At 54.0% G+C, this 23,378-nt stretch overlaps 1 protein-coding gene across 4 annotated transcripts; it reads left to right on the top strand.

Annotated features, from left to right (window-relative positions):
• On the top strand, positions 1–22,926 carry LDLRAP1 (low density lipoprotein receptor adaptor protein 1). 4 transcript variants are annotated; one of them, XR_003537648.1, is made up of 12 exons: positions 1–123; positions 2,556–2,698; positions 4,194–4,306; positions 6,977–7,091; positions 9,750–9,822; positions 10,244–10,327; positions 11,558–11,688; positions 13,507–13,541; positions 15,318–16,633; positions 17,493–17,518; positions 17,606–17,682; positions 21,315–21,410. XR_003537648.1 is itself a non-coding variant. In XM_027706002.1 (10 exons), exons 1-10 carry the CDS (start codon positions 39–41, stop codon positions 21,436–21,438), a joined length of 915 nt encoding a protein of 304 aa, XP_027561803.1. In that variant the 5' UTR covers positions 1–38; the 3' UTR covers positions 21,439–22,926. The 4 variants fall into 4 exon arrangements, 3 of the variants coding, with proteins under 3 accessions (XP_027561803.1, XP_027561801.1, XP_027561802.1); XM_027706002.1 differs by lacking the exons at positions 17,493–17,518; positions 17,606–17,682 and having other exon boundaries at positions 15,318–15,402; positions 21,388–22,926; XM_027706000.1 differs by lacking the exons at positions 17,493–17,518; positions 17,606–17,682; positions 21,315–21,410 and having other exon boundaries at positions 15,318–17,390.
• Positions 22,927–23,378: the final 452 nt, after the last annotated feature.

The following is a 23,378-nucleotide window of genomic DNA, read 5'->3' on the forward strand; positions in this document are numbered from 1 at the left end:
GGCGGGGTCGGACCGGGGCCGGGCCGGGAGGCGCCGGGATGGACGCGCTGAAGTCGGCGGGTCGTGCCCTGCTGCGGAGCCCCAGCGTCCACAAACCCTCCTGGGCCGGCGGCCGGCACAAGAGTGAGACCCGGCGCCCTTCTTTTTACCCCCCCCCCCCCCCCGCCGGCGCGTCCCCCCTCCCCCCCCCCCCTTGTCCTGCATCCCGCCTTTCCTCCTTCCCGGCTTTATCCCGCTTCTCGTGCCCCCTGCACCCACTTTCTTCCCCCCCTTTCTCCCTCTTGCGCCCCGTTTTCACGCTGCTTTGCCCCGTCCTCTCTCTCCCCTTTTTCCCATCCCCCCGTACTCCCTTTTCTGCTTCGCTCCCCTTTCTCTCTCTCCCGCACCTTTTTTTTTTTTTTAACTTTTCCCTTTAGCTCCCTTTTTGCCCCCGCGCTTCGCTCCCCCCCGTTGCACAGCCCTGCACCTCTTCCCTGTGCAGCAGCGGGGTCGGGGGGGTGGTGGGGGTCTGTCCCCGTCCCCCGGTGGGGATGGTGGGTGGGGGTCTCTCCCCGTCCCCCCGTGGTGGGTGGGGGTCTGTCCCCGTCCCCCAGCCTGGGACAAGGGCTGGAGCCCTGCGGGCAGTTTCTGACCTCGTCCCGCTCTTGGCTTCGCCGCACGATCGATGGCCCCGTGGCGAGCGGCCACTCGGCCCCGGCCGGGCGCCCTCCCGGCGAAGGGGGGACCGGGACCGGCTTCTCCCCCGAGCGTGGCAGCGGCAGGACGGGGGGAGCTTTGCCCCCGCGCACCCCTCGCCACCCGCGGCGAGATCAAACTTCTCGCTGTTGCTAATCCGATGGGATTGACCCGGCGTCGTTACACCTGGGATTGAGGATGAGGGCTGGGGGGCAGCCTCGGGGCTTGGGGGGAAGGAGAGCATTGGGGGGTTGCTGCCCAACGTGCCCTTGGCGGGTGTGCCCGGCAGAGATGCCCCTCGAGACGCCGTGACCTTGAAAAGTGCCCCCCTTGCCTTTGGCTGGGTGATGGTTGTGTGCTAACGGGAGGATGGGTGAGGGCAGAGGGTGCAGAACAGGATGTGTGGAGAAGTGTCTCTGTCCTGCCGCGTTGCTCCTTCCTCTCTGAAAGTACTTTAGTGGCTTTGCTTAAACCACCTCTGTTTCCGTCCCAGGCCGGCGGGAGCTGTGGGTGCCCAGGGCCTGGCTGCAGGTGGCATCACCCCAGGCAGTGTGGGGCGTTTGGAGTGTCCCTGGGCTCAGTGATAACGGGACCAGTGCCTGGCTGGTGGGGCAGGGAATGTGGGGCAGGGAGCTGCCTGTCCGTGGCACACAAACCATGCTGGAGTGCTCACGGGAGGACAGTGGCAGCCCCCTTGGCTTTTGAGAAATCCAGGCTTTGTGCTGGCACCCTCTGGGATACCGGGTTAACACAGCATCCCACCTGTCCTTGTTTTTTCCCTTTCCCTCTCCAGGAGCTGTGTGTTGGGCACAGAACCCCTGCACTCCCCATGGGACCACTCCCACCTGGATTCCGTCACTCCAGTGTCTCACCACTGGGAGTGGTGCTGGGGTTTATGGCTTATCTCCCTTCCTGCCTTAGCAGGGAGGCTGAGTCACCAGGGGTTATCCCAGGGGTGTATCCAGGTCCCCCACATCCCTGTAGCCCAGCCCTCCTGCCCTGCAGGTGTGCAGGGAGCTCTGGAGTTTGGCCCCACTGCTTGGAGGAGGCTGATTTCGAGGCAGCAAAGCCTCAGGGACATGTTTAGTCTCTGGGAGCCCCCGTCGCTCCTCAGGGCTGTGGTTTGTTGCCTCCTTCTCAAAGCAAGACCCTCCTTAAAACACAAGAGCTGCACATCCTGGGTTGCCAGCTCCAGGTCTGGAAGGTGTAATTTCAGGCTTAGAAACACCCACCTGACTTTCACTTTGGTCCAAAACTTAGCTCTGTATTTAGAACACTCCTTCCCCTGCACTTAAGGGAAGAGGCCAATTGTCTCCTTGGTAGTTTGCAGGGGAGAGCAGAGACCTCACTGAGGCTTCACCTGTGTGAGGGCTTCTCAGGGCTGTAGGTGACAGATTTAGCAGGTCACAGCACCTCACCTGGATCCTGGCAGCTCTCTGGGCTTAGCAGTAAATCCTGTCTTAGCCTGAGTGTGTAGGTGATGGTTTGCACAGGGTAAGGTCATTGCTGTGGCACCGAGCCCTGCACTGGGCTGGGGCTCAGGATCCCCTTGGTTATGTGTGGGCCTGGGTGCTCACAGTTAAACTAAAACGTTGCTTCTGTTTGTTGTGGCTTGTGGAAAGCATTTTGGGATTCGTTTTTGCTGCGTTGGAGAGCTGCAGAGGCTGATGATGAGGTTCCCCACGTGAGCACCTCGTGGTTGAAGTGTTCTGTTGCCTCCTCCAGCATCCAGGTCTCTGCCCCATCTCCTTCCCTGAGCTCCCAGCTGCTCAGGCCTGGGAGCCCAGGCAGCAGCTAAAGCAACACCCTGCTTGTACCTAAACCCTCAGGGATGTCCTTGTGTGTTTGGGAATCCAAGAGCCTCTTTGTTGTCTCCCTAGAGCTCCCAGAGAACTGGACTGACACCCGTGAGACGCTGCTGGAGGGGATGCTCTTCAGCCTCAAATACATGGGGATGACACTGGTGGAGCAGCCCAAGGGAGAGGAGCTCTCTGCAGCTGCTGTCAAAAGGATCGTGGCCACTGTGAGTGTCTGTGTTGGAGCAGAGCCCCGTCTCCTGCTCTTCAAACGAGTCTGTCACCGGGGAGAGTTTCAAAATCCTCAGGTCTGGAGGCAGCTGTGGGCTGGGGGGGGTCAGGATTGCAGGTCCAGCCCCTCCAGGGGCGTGCAGGTGTCTGGTGGTGTGGGTAGAACCGCAGACAGTGGCACTGGAAAGCCCTTGGGGCCAGCCCTGACCCTGGGATGGGGCAGGCTGTGGGAAGCTGGTGTTAAGTGTCTGAGCTCTGGCTCCCCTTGATAAGCCTGGGTGACCCTGGGTGTGTGAGAAGCCTCTGACCTGGTGAAATCAGCCTGCCCTGGGGCTGTGTCTCCTCTTCCAGGGCAGGGACAGCATCTGGAGCATGGCCAGTGCAGTTCTGGGTTTTCCTTCCCAGGATTGGCAGGGTTAAGAGGGGAAGGGAGCAGGGCAGCTTGCTCCAATTCCCAGCCGGAGCAGCCGCTGTCCCACTGTAACCCGTGATGCAAGAGGGACTGGTTTCCAGCCACCCTCCAGCTCCGAGTGAAATCAACACTTTAAGCCCTTGTAAAACTGAGTGAGGCAAAGCCCCAGCTGTGCCATTAACTGTTGTAAAGCTCAGTGGGGTGGTGGACAGCTCTGGATAGTGCTGAATCCTTTCCTGGCATGTGCTGAGCCGGACGGAGGGAAGCGCTCGCGTGAAGCGGGAGCTGCTGGCAGAGCCCTCCACGTCTGCTCTGAGCCACTGGGAACTGAGCCTTTAAATAAAGCCACAGGGCTGAGGTGGCCTCAGAGGGGCAGGACTGCCCACTCTGGATGTGGCTCATGAGGTCACCAGGGCAGAGGATCCAGGTCTGCAGCCTGGAATTAGCTGGACGTGTATTATTTCTTTTGGAGACGGGCTGGGCAGTGAGCTGAGTGTAACCTGAAGGCTGAAAGCATGAGACTAGTAAATAAGAGAAAGTGGCACACGAAAGTGGAGTTACTTTTTAAGCTGCCATCGTGGCCTTGCACAGGGGATGCTTTGCTGCAGGAGTGGGGTCCGGCAGCACAGCTCGGAGCCAGCTCCTTGGGAGCCCGCTTTGTCCAGGACCATCCTGCTCCCAGCACAGCTCTCTCGCTCGTGCTGGTGTCCCCTCTGCTCTAGAACTGGCCCTAAAGGCAAAACTGCCCAGTTTCACCAGGCACTCACACGGCTTGGCCAGAGCAGCTGCTGGCTCATGCCGGTGGCCACGGGGAAATCCCTGTGGGGGTGCTGGGCTGGAAGTGCCTGTGCACGGCATGGAGTGGGTGGTGTGTGCCCTTGTCTCATTAGTGCCAGTAAAAATCATGGCTTCAGGGCAGGAAAAGTTTTAACAAGTGCTTTATCACACCTGCTGGTAAAATCAGTCTCCAGTAGTAACGAGCGGTATTAATGTGCATCTCTGGGGTCTCTGCTCACGTGCCTTTGGAGGTATCAGCCTTAAAAGCCTGGAACTTTCCCCTCCCTCTTTCCCTTCCAAAGGCAAAAGCAAGTGGGAAGAAACTGCAGAAAGTGACTCTGAAAGTCTCTCCCCGGGGGATCGTGTTGAACGACAGCAGCACGAACGAGCTGATCGAGAACATCTCCATATACAGGTGGGTTTTGGGGTGCACTCCTTGTGCCAGAGCTGCTCCTCTGCTCCACCTCCACCTGGTCTGAGCTGCTGCCTCGCTGGCCACCACATCTGGGTGGAAAGCAAAGGTGGGGGAAGGAGAGTGGGTGGTAAATTTAAGGTAAATTTATGTGTAGTCCAGCTGGGGGCAAGGAAAGACGTGACAAGCCTGGAGGTGGAGTATGTGCACAAAACTGCAGATCCACAGCCAAGCACTCCGTGGCCATGCGTGGCTTTGCTGCCTGTTTGTGGCAGTAGAAATGCCAGAGCATCCAGGGTGAGGGCAAGGGTGGAATACAGAGGGTGGTCAGAGCATCCCTGAGCTGGGGCTGCTGTCCCCTCCCTGCCTGCTCCGTGTCTCTGTTGTGTTTAAATGGCTCTGACAGGGAGCAGGGCTGGGACAGCTGCTGGGACACGGTACCGGGGTGGGGAGGGCAAGGGGGGGTTATCCCATATCCCCTCCTCTGGCTTTTGGAAGATACTTCTTTTGGAAGCATTTCTTCCAAAGTGGCAGGAGGTAGGCACAGGCCTGGTGGAGCAGAGCTCGGTTTGGATCTGGCCTTTTCCATCTCCTTCATCCCTTTTCCCTCTGCATCCCTGCTTCTGTCCTTCACCTGCTGCTTTGTGCTAGACCTGGGAAGGGGAGCAGGGGCTCGGGGTTCTCTCTAACCACACCATTAACCCACTTGCTTTTCTCCAGTTCCAAACCCCAGCAGTCACACAGAGCCAGGGGTGCAGAGCCCAGCCCTCCCTGGGACACAAACCTGCTGCTAAAGCAGAGCTGGGCAAAGCAGCCATGCCAAAATCGGGCTCCCTGTGCTGGTGGGAGAGCAGGCAGAGCTGTGGGAGCAGGGATTTTAGATGCTGCCTTAAATTCTCCCCTGACACTTTAACAGCTGTCGATAAAGCTGTTCCTGTCAGCACCAGCGTGTCAGCAGCCCCTGATTCATTGACTGAAGCCAGCCCATCCCAAACAGGCTGTTCTGGGGACTGTCACTGCTCCCCAGAGACGCTGGTGCTGTGGGGTCATGGTGACAAGTGGGATCTGTGTGTATGGGGGGGTCTTCTACCCACTCTGTGAGTGTGCCCCTCCAGTGGCAGGCCCAGGGCTTTCCTCTGACACCTCTGCTGTCTTCTCCTTGGCTTCTCTATCCACTGGGATGATGCTGGCTCTGAGCTCTTCCCTGGATCATGTGCTGGGGCAGGAGGGGGTGGCTGTGGCTAAAACACAGCCACTGTCACTGGATGTGCTGCTGCCAGAGGCTAAAACTGGCTCACTTCAGAGGCAGGTGTGAGTTCTCCTGTCCCTGGAAATTAATGACCATCCAATATTGAGCCAGGGGGTGCTGGAAGGGCCATGTGCCAGCACAGATGACTTGCCTTGGCTTTGTCATGATTATTAAAGGAGTGACCGTGCAGTTTTGTGAAAAATGGGAGAAAAGAGTGAACTTCCAAGCGCCTCTTTGGTAAGACCAGAGCACAGCTCAGCTCTGGAAAACAAAATATAGGCCATTGAGCAGAGACATCCTCACATGTAAGAAACTAATGCAGTGTAAATAAATTTTGAATGTGGCTTTTTAAAAGTCCCAGCATCTGCTGGGAACTGGGACCTTCCAGTCCCCTCCCTGCAAACTCTCAGGGACAGCAAGAGCAGGAGCTGAAGGGGCAAAATGGGGCCATGGGAGAACTTTCACTGAAATATTGCACTTTTTGCTCGAGTTTTCTCTTTCCTTAACAGCTGTTTGATCTGTTGTGTGCCCAGGGAAGAGGCTTTGCTGGCTGCCACCTTGCAGTAAACCTGTGGGACTGCTGCAGCCTGTGCTTGCTGGCCTCAGACAGGACACTCAGTCCTGCAGCTCCTGGGAGGGATGGATCACAGGAGATGTGGAGGTTGATGCTGAGGGACCTGCTGCCCTGCAGAAGGGAGCTGAGCCCTCAATCACAGCCTGGTCTCCCCAGCCTGTTGCTCTTCCAGGGCCTTGTTTGGCATTTCAGAGTCAGCCTGGACCTGCCTGGGGACTGGGAGAGACTCTGCCATCCTGGGGGTGCTCCATGGAGGAGGCTGAGCCTCCCTCCCCACATCCAGTGCTCTCAGGGCATCCCATGCATCTGCTGCTGCAGATCTCAGAGCCTGAATTTCAGCCTTTGCAACAGCTTTTCCTGGGCACTCCTGCATCAATTCCTTTTCTCTCAAGATTAAATCGTAGGCTGGGAGCAACACCTCTCTCCTTGCAAGCTCATCCTCCAGGGAAAACCTTCTGAGCAAGTCTCTCTTCTGAAGGCAGAGCCTTTGTCAGGTGTAGTCCCAGGATGGCCTGCTGGAATCTTTACCTCCTCTAACCTGTCCTTTCCCACAAGGTGAAACACTCTCTCTTCTCTTCTCTCCTGCCTCTCCGTGTGGTGCACGTGGGTCACGCTGTGGCTGCGGGAGTGGCTCTGGGCTTCTCTTGCACTCAACCCCGTGGCATCGGCTCCTCCACTTTGGGAAGGAGTTGTGCTGAGGCCTGGCAACATTCCTGTGCTCCCTCTGCCTTCCCTGCTTTGGCCCTGGAGCTGGAAGCCCTGGGGCAGGCGCCTGCTGGCAGCTCCGAGGAGGGGTTGGTGGATCTGCCTCGTGCTCAGTGCCCCAGACACGTTTCGTTCTGTCTTTCAGGATATCCTACTGCACGGCAGACAAGATCCACGATAAAGTGTTTGCCTACATTGCCCAGAACCAGCTCAATGAGAACCTGGAGTGCCATGCCTTCCTCTGTACCAAACGGAAAATGGTCAGTCCAGAGGAAGAAGTGGGGATGTAGGAGGAGGAAGCAGAGAGGGGCTGAAGTGGTGAGATAACAGCTCTGCCCCCAGCTAGAGCGAGGGGGGAACGGCCACGGGAGAGCTCCCACCCTCCTGCTGCCGTTAATCCGTTAACTCCAGGCTGGATTCAGCCCGTTGTCTTGGCACCTAAAAGCCTCTCTGCCCTCTGGGGTGGGAGTGAGAGGACCTGACCCTGCACCAGCCCCTGAAAACCCCTTCCATGCTGCATTCCCAGCTGCTGGGACTCTTCCCTGCTCAGCATCCACCTCCCTGGGCTGCCGGAGCCGGTCCGAGCCTGGCGTGTGGAGAGGCTTTGGCAGGCAGGGGGGTCTCGAGGGAGGCTGCCACTGAGGTGCCCGGGGGGACCCCGATGGGGGAGGCTCTCAGCCCAGCTGTTCTGGGCTCACTGCCCTCCCTGGCTCCCTTCCATTTCTCACCGTGGAAGTTCCGTGTCCAGTTTTTAGCGGCGTCTTTGTGGCCGGGGCCGTGTCCTTCCCGCGGGATCAGCTGGGACACCCCGCTGTGTGCCGGGCATGGGGCTCAGAGCAGAGGCCTGTGTGTAGAAAAGAGTCTCTGGCTCTTGCTTTGAACCTGCTTGTGGGATTTTTTTCCTGCTCATTCAGTGCACCAGGACAGGCAGGGACCCAGAGCTGGTGAGGGAGGGACGTGGGTCAGTGGGCACAGGCTGCAAGTGGGGCCAAGGAGAGCCCTGGAGGTCTCTCATGGAGCCAGTTGAGCCCCCTCCCTGTGACAGGAAGGGGCTTTAGGGCAGAGGAAAGGCAGGTCCAACCCCTCTGCTTGCATAAATCCTTCCCCTAGCGCCTCTTGCAGGGCCCACGTGGAGAATGGGATCTCCCAAACCTACAGGGAAACAAACCTGCTGGGAGCCATTCCCACCCGCTGCGTCCCAGCGTGGTGATTCCTGGGTTCTCAGGAGCATTCCTGTGCCTGGAGTGCAGCCACCTCACTCTTGTTAATATTCTGTGCTTCTCCCAACTAATTTTTTTTTTTTCCATGGAGAGAATAATGGAAGCTACAAGTTGTCTCTCCGTTCCACGGCGTGTGCTCCCATCCTTGCACGGCAAAGATAAGCCTGGCTCTGCAAATTAAAATTTAAATCTTTCTAGTGCTAAAAGAATTATCTCAGTGGTACATCAGCTCAGTGCGTCTCCCTCCAAATAAAGTTCTCCAAGGCCTTTTGTGGCAAAAACTAGAAATAATTTTTTTTTTCCTAGTCTATAAAATGCACAAACATCCTGCTGGTAAGGTGATCCCTGCTCCCAGACTGGGAACCGTCCCTCCCCAGGGCAGGGTCCCTGGATGTACCACAGCTACCAGCCACGGGCATATAATTAGTCCATATTTTTAGTTCATGGGTAATTCTCAACGGTAGCTGGGTCTATTAAACTTGATTCAGATGTGACAGCTTAAATTGTAAACAGCTGTGAGGAGTTTCATACTTAATTACCATATTTAAGGTTTTTTTGCCATAAAGCATTTGCACTTCCATCAAAGATGTAAATAGCTCTGACATTCAAACGAGCTCTCCTGCTTTCCAGGCTTAATTGGCACTGATAGGTTTGGGGTTCTCCTCGCCCCTCCTGCACGGGATGCTGTGCCCCATTTGTGTCCCTCCACCTCTCCATCCTCCCAGCTGCCAGGGCTGCAGGTTCCTGACCTGGATCCGGGTTTGTTTAGTTGACAACTTGGTAAAACAAACTGGGGCCTCGAGGCTCCCGCAGCGCCGGCCGTGCGGAGTGTTCCTCGTTATCTCCCGGTGCTTGAGCTGCTCCTGAGCTGTGCCTGCTCCTAATGAAACTGGCATTTATGTCACTATTTATACATCTCCAGCAGCTCGTGCTGTTTGAGGTGGTGGTGGGTGGTTTTAGTGCTGCTCAAGCTCGGGGAGGGATGGAGGGGCTCACAGGGATGGTGTCCCTGCTCCTGACACAGCCCGGGCTGGAGCAGGACGAGCTCACGCTGGTCTAAGCCAGCGAGACCCCAGCCAAGGGAAGAGCCTGGGGTCTGGCTTGTCCTGCCTCTAAGGTTGCTCCCAGTTGGAGAGAGCAGCAGATTCCTGGTGTTTCCTCCTGTTGCTCTCGGGGCATCCTGGTGCTCACAGTCGTGCCGGGGCAGGATGGATGCAGCTCTGCTCAGCCCTCCCCAGCTCTGCGTGGCCAGCTGTGGTCCAGGGCTCATCCCAGGCACTGATCCCTGGGAGGTGCTGTTGTTCTCATGGGTGATGCTCTGTGGTGGGGGGGGAGCCACATCCCTCAGGGAGCTGTGAGGACGAGCCTGGATCCATGCAGCTCCTGCACAGGGCTGAGGTGTGGGGTGCAGGAGGAGCTGTGCATTCCTGTCTCCCCATCCATCACCACACTGGCTGTGACAGCCCTGTCCCTGCCTCCTCCCTCTCCCCATTACACCTGAGGACGCGTCTACAACGAGCTGCGTGTCCTACACGGAGCAAGTCTCTGCTTCCATCAATATTTGATTCCCCTCCCCAGCCAGGGGGGAGCGGAGGACTGGTTGGATCCAGGTTAACATGAATCTGGAAAGCAAAACCTCCAAGTGATTTAAATCTACACGGGGATTATTAACATCCTGCCTCGCCGCTCTCGTTCCAGGCACAGGCCGTCACCCTCACTGTGGCACAGGCCTTCAAAATCGCCTTTGAGCTCTGGCAAGCAGCTAAGGAAGGTGAGTTTTATTCCCCTCTTCCCACTCTTCGCTTTCAAGGGATGACTTTGGGCTTTTTCCAGCTTTCAAGTGCCTTTTCCCCTCGGCCTCCAAATTTCCAGGCTGCTTCCAGAGCTGGCGCGAGGCATCTTCCAGGTTCCTCTCGACAGCCTTGTAAATCCAGCCAGATTTTGGCTGTGCTCCTTTCTTGCTCAAGGACCTGGTGCTGGGCTGTGGTGCCTCAGAGACCTGCTGCTGTCGGGATTTCTGCTGCCACTCTCAGGATTGTTGCTTTCACCTTCCAGGAGATTATGAAACGCACCCAGAGCCTGGGTTGCTGCAGGGGTGGCCCATCTGAGCTGTCCCACATCCCTCCTTCTTCTCCTTAAAAGCTTGTGGGGAAGCACTCTGTGAGCAGTGGTGGGGTTTCCTTCTTTTTCAGAGAAGGAAAAGCGGGAAAGGTCCATCTTGGAAGGAGAAGGGACGAGCAGCCCCAGCTCAGAAGCCCCTGCCCACCCTGACACACGTAAGTCACCCACAGCAGAGCTTTGCTCCAGGCTCGGGGATGGGAACAGCCTGAGGGCTGGGGGATTTTCCCTGGACAGGGTAAGCTCCTGGGAAGGCTCTGAAGACCACCAAGGAGCTTCACTTCTGGCCTAGCAGAGATGTTGCCCTCGCAGAGTTCTTGGCTGAGCTGCTCCTTCTCCCCCTTAAATACCTCCTGCAGCCCCTCATCTACAGCTGCTGCCACCCCAAATCTGTTTACTTCTGCCCCAGGCAAATTGGCCATAATGTCCTTAAGAGCTTAGTGTGGATCTCCCACATCCCCAGCGTGATTCCAGGTTTGTCTCAAACCCACAACACTCACCGTCCCATGGGCTGAAGGAGGGGGACATCCAGGTGCCCCTCTGCCTCCAGCTCCCCCGAGGAAGGAGAGGTGTGTGAAATAAAACAATTAAATAGTAAATCCCCTCATAATTCAGTGCCTGGCCATGGGTCCTCTGCTGCCTCCGAGACGAAAGACAGGGAGAAGTGGGACAAAAGGCTAATCTCTCTTCCATGCTGGCCACGGAGATAAGAGGATTTGGCACAGAGGAAAATAGCATTAAACTGGGCTTCCTTCCAGGCTGGCACATCTTGTTTCTTCCTGTGAAGGCTCAGAACTGGAGGAATCTGTCACAAACGGTGGCACATCGGAATAAGTGTGGCCCTGGGCTACCGTGGGTGTGGGAATGGGCTCCAGTGTCTGCCTGGGGAATGCTCTGGAGCTGGAGCACTTCTGCATCCCCCCCAGTGCAGGCTGATGGGGAAGATTTGAGGCTTCCCTGAACACCCCCAGGCTCTGAACTGTTCTTTGCCCAGTGCAGGATTTGCCCTGTAAAATACTGATGCAGGTTTGCAGGATGCTGAATTGATGCCGTGAGCTGAGCTGAGGATACTGCCCAGGGCCTCTTCCCACCCTGGGCTGGGATGTCTTGGGGCTGATCCTCACTCATCCTGAGCATAAGTGGGCACTCAGGAACCTTCCCACTGGCTGCTGGAGGGAAGAAGCTGGTCCTCCCCTGAATCCCTGTTGGGAGGTTCTCAGGTGCCTGATCTGGACATCACAGATAAATCACAGCCCCCACTGGGGTGAATGCAGCTCCTCTATGCTCAAATTTGGGGCCATCCTGAAGGAAGTTGATTTGATGGCCAAAAGGTTTTGCTTGTGTGTCTCTTTTCCCCTCCCCTCATCCCTTCTCCACTCTACCCACAGCAGCAGCCACGGGGAACTTGCTGGATTTTGAAGATCCTGCCAAATCCCCCCTGAGCAGCAGCACAGACCCCCCACACTTGGATAACAGCGTGTTTGGGCCCAGCTCCTCTGTGAACAACAACGTGGTGTGGGTAAGTGGGAGCTGGGGATGCGGTGCCACCCCCATGAGTGTGCTCCAGGTCCCATCAAAGGGCTTTTCCTTGGATAACCCCTTCCCCCCTGGGAGCTGGGGGGTGGCCGAGCTGCTCAGGGAGGGTTTCAGGGGTGCCCAAGTGAGCTGGGTCTCAGTGTCCTACTTGAAACGATCGATCAGTGTTCGAGTACCTGCTGCCCTTTTTAGGCTCAGTAAATAAATGAACAGGATTGTGAGGTGCTGTGAAAAACGCTGCTGTCGGGTAATTGAATATTTCTCATTCTGGAGCAGCATTTCTCAGTGGTTTGTCACTTAATTGAGAGACCACCTAACTGCTCTGTTCAGGGGAAAATCATTATGTTGATGGCTTTTGTTTACTGCTCACTAAAACCAGGTTATATTTATGTTCATTATTACTCTTATTTTTCCCTCACTCTCGTTTGTGGTTGTATCTGGCTGTGGGAGCATGGATGGCTTCTGGAAATGTCCTCAGTCATCTGGCTTAATTGTTTCATGGACCACTAATAGAAAAATAGTGATGCAGCCCATGTGCTGGGTGTGCATCCCTCAGGGAGCCTCCTCCTCCTCCCTGCCCAAGTGCTCCATCATCCTTTTTAAACTGGAAGAGGGTGGGTGTGGGTTGGATATTAGGCATAAATTCTTCCCAGTGAGGGTTGGGAGGCCCTGGCACAGGTTGCCCAGAGAAGCTGTGGCTGCCCCTGGATCCCTGGAAGTGTCCAAGGCCAGGTTGGACAGGGCTTGGAGCAACCTGGGCTAGTGGGAGGTGTCCCTGCCCATGACAAGGGTTGGGACAAGATGATCTTTAAGGTCCCTTCCAACCCAAACCATTCTGTGATCACCAGCCTGTGCCCTCTCTGGAAACCCCTGGTCTGCTGAATTTTGGAGAATTGAAGGATAAATGCCTTTGCCTGGGGCCTGTTCCTTGAGTCTGGCGGGCCTGAGCCCGAGGCTTTTCAGGTTAAACCTGAAGATCAGCTCTAAGCTTAAATCAAATCCTGGAGGCTTATCAGCAATCTCCAATCCTTCCCTACTTACAGAGTTTTCATACTTTACTTATTAATTGCATTAAGTCTGTAAGTGCATCACAGGATTTTGGGAGCAGTCCAGCCTGTCTGTAGCAAAGCCCTCACAGAGAGCCCACGGTCCTGCATGGGAAGCCTTTCTCCCTCAAGCAACTCCAGTGCTTTCCCTGGAAAACCTTGAGAGCAGATCAGAGATAAAGGGTCCCAGAGCTGCTTTCAGGGTCCCCCCTGTGCTGGTGCAGAGCTGCTGATCCAGTTCCTGATCCAGAAGAGCTCCAGGGATGCCTGAAGCATCTCACTGAGCTCTGTCCTCGTGGTAGAAACTCGCAGCCTGTGCCAGTTCCATGGGAGAGCTGGAAGAGCCAAGGGATGGCTTTGACTCCAGAGGGGCTTGTGCTCCAGCTGATGGGCCAGACCTAGGCCACACAGGCAGTGGGGCAGTATCAGCCTGTTTGGGGATGATGGGAAGAAGGCCCTACCCCTGGGCTGTGGGAGGAGCACAGCATCCCTGACCCAAGCTCTGGGATCTGCCTGGAGGAAGCCTGGACCACCCAGAGTTGCACCTCTTACCCTGGGGCTTGTGCAGAGAGAGAGAGAGATAAAACCTGCCCTAGGAGGCAGATTGCAGAGGAGGGTTCATTTGGGCACTCAGAAGCCAATATATACATACATTTTTTGATTGCCTGTGCTCAAGTGCAGAGCCAGACCTCTAAATACACTTTTGTGTGCTCTCTTAGCAACTACTTGTCTCTCTTTTTATCTCTTTAACAAAGGAAATGGATGATGGTCTCGACGAGGCGTTTTCAAGGTAATTCTCATAACTCCCTTTACGAGTTCACTCCACCACTGGGGACCAGCCCCAGAGACCTGACTGGTGACTGGCTTTTAATAATGCTCCTCATCTAATCAGTGCCATGATCTGACCTAGGCAGCTGCCCCATCAGTGCCTCAGCTGGTAATTGAAAGATAGGCTTTGAGGCTGGCTGATAAGCCAAATATTTTGACAACCTTTTAAGGGTGGAGAGAGGCTGTATGTGATAGGGAATTTAATTCCCCAAGCAGTTGGTGTGTCTGCTCCCACTTGCCAAGGCTTTTCCAGGCTGCCTGTGATGCTGGTCCCAGCTTTGGCACTGGGGGCTTTGCTCTTCCTTGGCTCACAGATTCAGAGTGTGTGGCCATCGATTCAAGGGGTTTAGTTCTCCTTCTAATCCAAATTAAAAGCTTCCCCGCACGTGCATGCCGAGCAATCCAGCAATGTTAAACAAATCCATTTCCTCTCAGGTGGGTTTTCCTGCTTGTTTTCATGTGGGGACCCCCCTGAGGGGTGGTGGGAATGGTGTAGTTCATGAGGGTCTCCTCCTCCAGGTCAGTGTGTGAAGCCACCATGAGATGTGGAGGCCCCAGTTTGAGCAAAGCTGCCCTGGGTGCAGATGCCACAAGCAGCAGGGAGCTGCCAGGTCTCCTCCTCCTCCTCCTCTGGCTGGGAGGTGCTGGAGGAGGGAGTTGGGCAGGAGCAGGGCTGACCCAACGCTGTCCCTTCCCTGAGAGCCATCTGCCTGTGCCAGGGTTTGCAGCACTGCAGAACTGCCTGCTCAGCCCTAAGGAAACAGCCCTCTGGGTCTTGTTTGGCTCTCGGGGATGATTTACAGCTTCCACTTCCACAGCAGCCTTGTCCCAAGATGTGGCTGATAAAGGGGCTGCTTCAATTTACATCCTGATGTTGGCTGTTTTCCTCAGCCCCTGCTCCTTGCCCTACTTAATGAAGCAGATGTTGCTGGTTGTGGGCTTTGTTTTTGGGTTGCTGGATCCTGAGCTGTCACATCACCCTCGGCCTTGTGGTAGTGACTCAGTGTTTGGGCTGCTCATCTTCCGAGGCGGGTGCTTCCAGAAGCATTCCTGCCACATCATCATCATCATCCCTGGACATTTTTCTTCTTTATTAAAAAACGTGGCTTAATCTGAGGCTTTTTTTTGATGAAACACCAAATATTTGAGTTAACCTTCAGCCCCGGGGAGAATTGATGCTGCACTGCTGCATTTTTCACAGAGGTATTTAACAACACAACAACAAACTGGGGCTCGTTAGGTTTTTGCGAAACATCTGGGATGAAAAGCTCCTAAAGCTGATCCTGGGAGCTATTAAACATCAGCTGAGTCCTTCTGTGTCTTAACCCGAGGAGTTAATGCTCGGGCAGAGCTACAGCACACGCTGCCTGTCCAGACACAGCACCACGACACTGAGTCACTGCACCAGGCTGCTCCTTTGGGCAGCAGAGATCAGATCCCAGCCATAGCTCCGGGGAGGAAAACAGCCAGGCCATTAATATATGGGATGTCCAGACTGCAAATTCCCTGGATGCCTGGAGGGGAAACGCTGGGACAAACCAGCAGCAAAGCTGGGATGGGACTTGAGAGCGCTGCAAATGTTCTGTGCCAGCTCCCCCCTTCCTGAACCACTTAATCCCCTTGGAGGGTGTTGAAATGTGGAGCTGCAGTGTTATGGATGCATCAGGCATCCGGGCTATAAACCACCAGGATTTGGGTTCTTACTGTGTGTTTTTCTTCCCCCCCCTCTCCCCCTTAGGTTGGCTCAGTCAAGAACAAACCCTCACGTCCTCGACACGGGGCTGACAGCTCAGGACATCCAGAGTGCAGAAACGCTCTCCCCTGTAGACTGGAACAAAATAGATTCCACCACAGGCGAGAAGGATGATCTGTTCATGTTTTGAGGTCAAATGCATCTAAGAGCTGACTAGAGAATAACCACTAAAAGTCTCCGGACTGGATCGTGCTGTTGCAGGTGCTGTACACAAGGGACTCTTCTAAGGGCTCTTCGCCAGGTCAGGTGATGTTACAGCACAGTTTAGACCAAAGCTTTAGAAACCTGATGCAGATTTTTATACCTTGCTTTTATCTGAACCACGAGATGCTCTTGAACACATTTATTCCCAGCCGTTACCGTTTACATGTGTTATTGGAAGGCCTGGAGAGCATCTACAGTATTACATGGCAATAACACCATGGGAGAACCTTCAGCAGTGCCTGTTGCTCTCTGAAAACAGACTGTGCACCACCAAAGTCCCTTCTGTGTGTATCCTCTAGACAAAGGTCTGCAGATGCAAATGCAATTCCAAGCACAACTGTTACTAATCCACTGATTCTTGAACAACACGTCACCTGCCTGGGCGAGGGGAGGGGATTTGCAGCAGCTGCTGACAGTGTTAAATCAAAGAGGTGGCAGAGATCTTGCTTTTGTATGAATGTCTGTGACACTCTCACAGTTGTCAATCACCCCTGCGGGTTCTGGCCGTTTCTTCACCAGCTCCATGTGGGAATTGACACTTTTTTTACCCAAAGACTCTACGAAGTTTTGCACTTTAAAACTTGAACTGAAAGCAATGGTCCGAGTTGTCAAGGTAAGCAGTGCCTGTATTTTCTTTTCAGAAGCTATTTACCCAAAAATAACCCAACCTGGCAATGCTGCAGCTCTGTTTCAAAGCTGATTCCTCATGTCCACCATCTCTGATGCGACTCAAAATGCTGAAGCTCCTTTGCACTGTTGGCTTTGAAAGCAAAACCACCAAGGAGGAACGATTTGTTCTGCTAAAGCGTGTTGGAAGTGGCAGCTTGGGTGGACCAGCAGCAGGATAGATCTGTGTTCTCAGCCTGGCTGAGTGGATTTGCCTGTCCATGACTTCTTACTGCCTCAAAACCATTTGGTTGTTGCTCACTCGATGGACTCCAATGGAATTGGATTAGGCAAGACCAATACCTGGATGTTCAGTTAGCAAGAGGTGCCCCTTCCAGGTACTTGGATCCCCTGCTCCCTGACAGCCACAGCTCCCAGGAGGCTCAGGAAGCTGCTTCATCTCCTCCTGGAACTGAAAATAAGTAATGGAGGTATAAAGCTTATGCTAATTAAAAGATTAAGTTTAATGATCCTAAATAGTCACACTGACAGTTTGCAGTGTTTGTGGCCTTATGTGAAGTATACTAATCTGTTTTATAGATTTGTAACTTGGGTTTGAAGCACTAATTCATTCCCCAGATAGCTCTTTATAACTCCCTTAAAACTGCTCGCAGGAAAAAAAACCCTCTCTGTCAGCTGTAAGAATTCATTAGGAAGCAGCTGAGTGACTCTGACTTAGATTTGAGATTTTTTTTTTTCCCTCCTAAGTGTTAGTGTGAGAAGGTGTCGAGGACTCGTGGAGCTGACTCATCATGTCTCTTAATAAAACGTGTGCTCTGTGTATCCTGCAAAATGGGGTTTAAAGCAATTTTACATCTTCAGACGACTGTGCCCATGACTTCCTTGATCCTGTGTGCAGCACCAGCCTCTTGTGATTGAAGGAACTATCAAAGCTTGTCCCTGCTGCAGAGGCACAGGGGAGAGACATGAACCTCCTGCACAGGCAGGGGTTGTAGCCAGTGCCTTGTCCCGACTCAAGGAGTTCTGATCTTCCCAGAAAACAGCCTGAGCTGTAGGGTGGACTGTGAGGATTTCTTTGTACATTGATCTTTCTCCTCTTCTAGAGACTCTAGGAGCAGATACCGAAGTGCACAACACTATATATGTGTGTATATAGTTTTTTAAGAAAACCTGATGCTGTAAAGAAAAATCTGTACTGAGGGAAATAAAAGTTCTACCATTTTTTTGGAGCATCTGTGCTGGGTGACTTTATTTTTACAGGGGTCCTTTTAATGTGTAGAAGTCTTTGTACTTCTGGTTAAGTTCTCCCTGTCCCTTGAGGCACAGCAGGAAGCAACTGGAAACATCCTTGGGAGGTGTGTGTCCATTGGGCAGCTGATTCCAGTGCCATCCAGGTGGGAAGAGAGCTGCAGTCAGACACTAGTCCATGGTTCTGCTTCCAGGAAATGCTTATGGGACTGGATGTGGCCCCATGGGATGCACAGAGGGATGTACAGTCTGTCCCTGCATTGGCCTCCAGGTAAGGGGGTGGTGATGGGTGAGGAGAGGGAGGGAGGTCAGTGCTTCAGGCTCATCTGCAGAAAAACGTGATGCCAGTAGCATCAAACCCCAAAATGTCTTAATTTATAGAATTTCTGAGTCACAAAGTGCTTCTCCCTGGGGGGGGCAGCTGAATTTGTACAGCTGCCTTTTAAATAAAAACAGCCCGGAGAGCCCAGCACGGCCCTGTGTGCTCAGCATCCCTTTGCAATTCCTGCCTTTGCTGGGCTCCTGCACTTCCCAGCCAACCAGGCTGCCAACCTTGTCTGGGAAGTGCATGGAGAAACCCATCTGGGGTGCTGACATGTTTAACCTGCCACCCACTCCCTTTGGGGTATTGGAGTGGGGCTGCGGGTGGAGCCGGGGGGGCTTTGCAGAGACACCTCTCGTCCCGTGGTGCTAACACAAAAAAAAGGACTAAAAGTTCATTTTTCAGTTTAAATTGCCTGTTCCAGGGTGAGCTGTCCCAGATTATGAGTGCTGAGCACTGGCAGCCTGCGCCTTCATGCATAACTGATGGCGGTGCTGAGGAACAAATTGATCTTTCCGTTCGGATGTGACCTTTTTTTAACTGCCGGTTAAGAAACTTTCAGCATCCATTTCCTTCCCCTCTGATGGCTGCGAGAGAGAGACTGGGGGGGCTCAGGTGGGCTGAGCACCCGCTGTGAGCTGGGGGAGCTGGTGGCTCCTCTCCCCTCAGCCCCGTGTTTTTCCAGGGGGGACATGGAGGAATTCTGGTGGCTCCTCTCCCCCTCAGCCCCGTGTTTTTCCAGGGGGGACATGTAGGGATTCTGCTGCCCGTTCTCTCCCTCGGAGCAGCCGCAGCAGCAGCAGAGGTGTTGGCGTGGGCTGTGCTGTGAAATGCTGGTCTGTCACCCTGCGTTGGCACGGGGTGTGTGCGGGATGGAACAGCTCCATCCATCCCACAGCCGGTAGCCAGCGTGGGCGAGGGAGCTGACGGAGAGCCCGTCTCCAACCTCCCTCTCAAATCACCTCTAAGGAAGCAGAACCTGCAGCCCGCACGAGCCACGTGCTGCTTCGGGGCTTAATGTTTTAAGTGCTGGTGCTGTAACTCGTTAAAACTCCTTCAGAGCATCCCCAAAAGTGCAACAGCGAACCCAGCTTGCTGCTGCCAAGTTGCAGGCTGGGTTTAGGTGGAGATGTTGAGTTTATCAAGTGGTGCTGTTTCCTCTGCTCGACGAGGGCTCTTGAATGATGGCTGTTGTTCTGTGAGTCGAGGCCAAACCCAGCTCGAAGGTTACAAACCAGCTGCTTCAGGGAAGGGCTGAGCTGTGGAGCACGAGGGGGTGCAGCATGACAGGTACCCAGCCCTGAACCTCTCTCCTCTCCTCGGAGCACCGAGAGGGTTTGTAGGTTTGTTGCTAAGCTTGAGCAAAAGCTGCAGAGCTGTGGTTGCCCCAAATTGTTCTTTTTTCCACGCACAAACAGAGCCATGTTTCATCTGAACACCTGAATGCTGCATTATGGCTTTTACAGCCAGCCCTGGGCTGCTGGGAGCCGTGGGCTGCCCTGCCAGGCTTTCTGTGCTCTGCAGCAAGAAATGACAGCCCTCGTGGAGAAGCACAAGTGCCTTTTGGCTGGGGATGGAGGGGGGATTGGGTGGGAAGTGGGGGGTGTTGGTTGAGCACTGCTCTGCCCTTCTGACACGTCAGCCTTGCGTGCCGGCTGCCTGTGAGGATGAGATTTGTCCTGTGGAAGCCAAGGGGAGCTGAACCAGAAAACACAGGCAGTGTTTGCCAACAGCCCAGGGCAGGGCTGGCTCAGGAGGAGCTCACCACGGGTCAGCAGGCAGTGCTGGAGGGGTATTTTGTGAGTGTGTCTCTGCCTCTGCTTTTGAACTTCTCCCCAGGTTTGCAGTGCTCAGTGCAGGAGTGATCCCACAGCACAGCCACCCTCAGTCTGCACGAGTGAGGGGTGAGGGGTTACTCTGCCAACCCCCTTCTGCATGTGAAAGCATCTCCCTCTGAGAAAAGCCATCATTTCAGTGCCAAAAAATCTGTAAACTGGTCAAAAATTAACTTTTTTATGCCCTCTTCCTTAACTTTTATACCCCTAAATCCTGCTGACCATCTGTCCCACCCTTCCCAGGCTCCCCAGGTCACGGCCCCAAGGCTGCCAGAGCTCAAGGGGTGTTTGGACAACGCTCTCAGGCCCAGGGTTGGATTGTTGGGGTGTCTGTGCAGGGCCAGGAGTTGGATTCAATGATCCTTGTGGGTCCCTTCCAGCTCAGGATATTCCATGATTCTGCCGGCATCTGACTGTGAGCAATTTATCAGGAGTAAGTGGATTCTGCTTATGACAGAGGGAGTCTTAATATTGCATTACTTCATTTATTTAGCACCTCTCCTCTGATGCTCAGGGGAAGGACAACGGGAAAGAGCGTTGGGGATTGCTGGGAGTTGGTTGTTATTTTTCTTCCCTGCTAAAAGCAGACATCTCCAGCTGGTTCTTGGCTCCGAGGAGGAACATTGGCTTTACAAAAAGGAGGGATGTCAAGTCATTAAAAGCTGCAGGAAGAGGAAGTCTTCCGAGGTGGGAGTGGAAATGGGGCCAGAGAGCTGGAGCCAAGAAAGCAGATGTAGTTAAGTACAGGAAGACTGGAGGCAGTTGCACAGGGTAATGTGCAGGTAGAAGGTAATTAGTGACCAAGTGCCTGGTTAATTAAGTGCCACCGGCCTCTCACACGGGACACACACTTGGTCCTGTGTCAGTGTAGAGTCATGACGGCCGATAAAGATACAAGGAGTCAGTTATGTGCAGAAAAGATGTCTGAATATATCTTTATTTTCTCATCTGCTTTTTTATACCCCTTGCTAGCAGCAAGCAGTATCCTTATTTTAGGTAAGCAGGCAACGGCGTTTTCATTGGCTAGGATCTATAGGAGATACATTTGGCAAAGCTCAAGGCCTTATTGCAGTTCCCACATCCTGGGCCCACCAACTTTACAGTCTGCCTTTGTTTTCTCCATTAGGGCTGTGTACTGACTTCCTTATCATCAAGGATACACCCGAAAGTTTTCCCAGTCGATATCTCCATCCTGGGAGCTGATAGACCCACTATTAACCCCTTCAGTCCTGTCCCTGCTGGGCTCTGATCTTTGTTGGTAGCGACTCCTTCTCACTCCCGGCTCTGGAGCAGCTCCCAGCACGGCGGCTCCTGGCCAGCAGAGCCAGAGGGACCCTCAGCTCTGCCCGGAAAGCGGATTAGGAGCTCTGCTGTCAGGGCCACGCGCCGCCGTCGGCCGCTGCTGGCCCATGGCCAGTGTGTCTGAGCAGGGAACCGGAGCCTGGGGCTCTGCCTCCCGCCCAGCGCCCGGCTGGCACCGCTCACCTTTGGCAGCTCCCGGCCTCTCCCGGGGCACTGCCCTGCTGGCAAAGCTGTCGGGCTGGGCTGTGAGCACAGACGTGTCTTTGCAACTGAGAGCTCGCTCCTGGTTCCCCGTGGCGTGGCCTTTGGAAGCCGGGAGTGGCAGGGGCTGGGCTGTGCCAGCCAACCCAGCGTGGGAGCACCAGGCAAAGCGGTGCCGGCTGTGCCCACGGGCAGGGACTGAGTTACCTCCCAGCCCTTCTCTCTCTCCACTTTTCCTTCCAGGAGCCAGGTGATTCTCACCAACGTCACTGCTCCCGCGTCAGGGCCGCCGCGCTCCCCTCCCTGCGAAAGGAAGGATCGGGAGAGGCAGGTTGGGAACGTCAACCCCGCCGAGGTTTGGCTCTGAAATCCCCGCTGGCTCCCGTGATTTATCACTCACCCGGCTGCTGCTCGCGGCTTGGGAAAGAGAAGCGAGGAGGGAAAAATACGGATTTTTAAAAGCTTGGCTTTAAAGCCCACAGGCTCAGGCCAAGGCTCCTGTCCTGGCTGAGGGAACGGGGTGGGAACCACATCGCTGGTCACAACTGGAATAAAACAGCCACCCACGTCAGGCTATGGCCAAGCAGTGATTCTGCTGCCTGCTCTTCCTTTTTTGAGCTATGACATGAGGAAAAACGGTGTTTGGGTACCAGTTTATTCCCCAGGCACCTTGTTTGCCCCAAACTTTTGCCATCACGGTTTCCACTTCGGAATCACCAAGTCTCTCTCCGGCCACATGGGGGGTTTGCCCAGGGGGATTTTAACCCCCCTCCTTTCAAACCAGCAACTCTGTGAATTCCGCTCCAAATCTCTCACTTTCTGCCTCCAAGGTTTTGGTGTTTTTTTTTTTATTTCACCTTTCCAGCCATCACCACCAGCAATTTCTCGCCCAGCAAAAAAAACTCCAACCTCCACGCGAGAGTTTTCCCGACGTTCCCTGCAAACCACAGCAGCAGTTTCTGTCTCTGCTGTTACAATCCCACGGATGGCAACACCACTCCAGGCAAAGTTTTGGCTTAAAAGCCTTGATGATGATACTTTGCAGGGAGTTATTTGCCTTGTACCTTTGTGTTTCCGTCTCCCTCCGCTGATCTTGCCCTAACAACCCCCCCTAAACTTGCTGCTTGTCAGGTCTTGTTTTAGCTACAACCCTCCTGCTTCCCCTGCTTTTAATGTGACATCCCAGCACCCGGCCTGTCACTTGGCTATTGCCTCTATCACACACTCATACGTACGAGCCTCAGGTCTAATTAACGTAATAAAATGTGTAAAAGCACTAAATCTGCTCAGACGTGGCAATTTTATCACTTCTATACGCTGTCACAGCACAAGTAAAACTGACAGCAAGGAATAAAACAGTTATGTCTCTGGCATTTTTTACTACTTTTAATATGCTCTCTTTTTTTTTCCCTCTTTGTTACTGGAAATTTAAATTATAATGGTATGCTTCACTTAAAGAAAGTATCCATAGCAACAGGAACATCTAAATTATTGCAGGCTGATCACTTCTCTCCTGGAGTCACATCACATGCCTTTCAAAGACAGTCCCAGAGGTGCAGGATTTTAATAGAATTTTTTTTTAACCTTTTTTGCAAACAAACAAGCGTATACACAGCGCTTTCCCCATCAATACACTGCCTACAGAAAGATCCAAACTGAGTCACTGCCAGCACACTTGGCTGCCCAGAGAGGGGGGTTTCAGGCTTGCTCTTTCTGGGTCTGTGCCTCCTGGTCATCCCATGTGAAACAAGAATTTCCACGGAGTTCAGCTGATGAAAATTCTCTTGGATCAGGGGAAAGCAGGAGGGGAAGGGGAAGATCACTGAGCCTGCAGCATCAGGAACCTGCTGGTTGGATTCCAAGCTGGCCTCAGTTTATTTGTGTTTTATCCTGTCCAAATTCCCAGGTGACAGGACAAGGGGGAAGGACTTCAAACTGAAAGAGAGTAGGTTGAGATTAAATATTAGAAATAAATTCTTTATTGTGAGGGTGGGGAGGCCCTGGCACAGGTTGCCCAGAGAAGCTGTGGCTGCCCCTGGATCCCTGGAAGTGTCCAAGGCCAGGATAGACGGGGCTTGGAGCAACCTGGGCTAGTGGAAGGTGTCCCTGCCCGTGGCAGGGGAGTGAAACTGGGTGATCTTTAACTTCCCTTCCAACTCAAACCTGTCTGGGATTCTGTGATCCCTCAGAAAATAACTTCAGCAGCTGCTCAGCGTTTAAAAGGCAATGGGTGGGAAAACACCCAGGTATTTTGCCCCCACCATCCCCACATCTGAGCCTCCTCTGTGACTTTTGGGCTGAGGCAGC

Source organism: Neopelma chrysocephalum, unplaced genomic scaffold (genome assembly GCF_003984885.1).
Source record: "Neopelma chrysocephalum unplaced genomic scaffold, ASM398488v2 Primary Assembly neopelma1_361, whole genome shotgun sequence".
NCBI classification, from domain to species: Eukaryota; Metazoa; Chordata; class Aves; order Passeriformes; family Pipridae; genus Neopelma; species Neopelma chrysocephalum.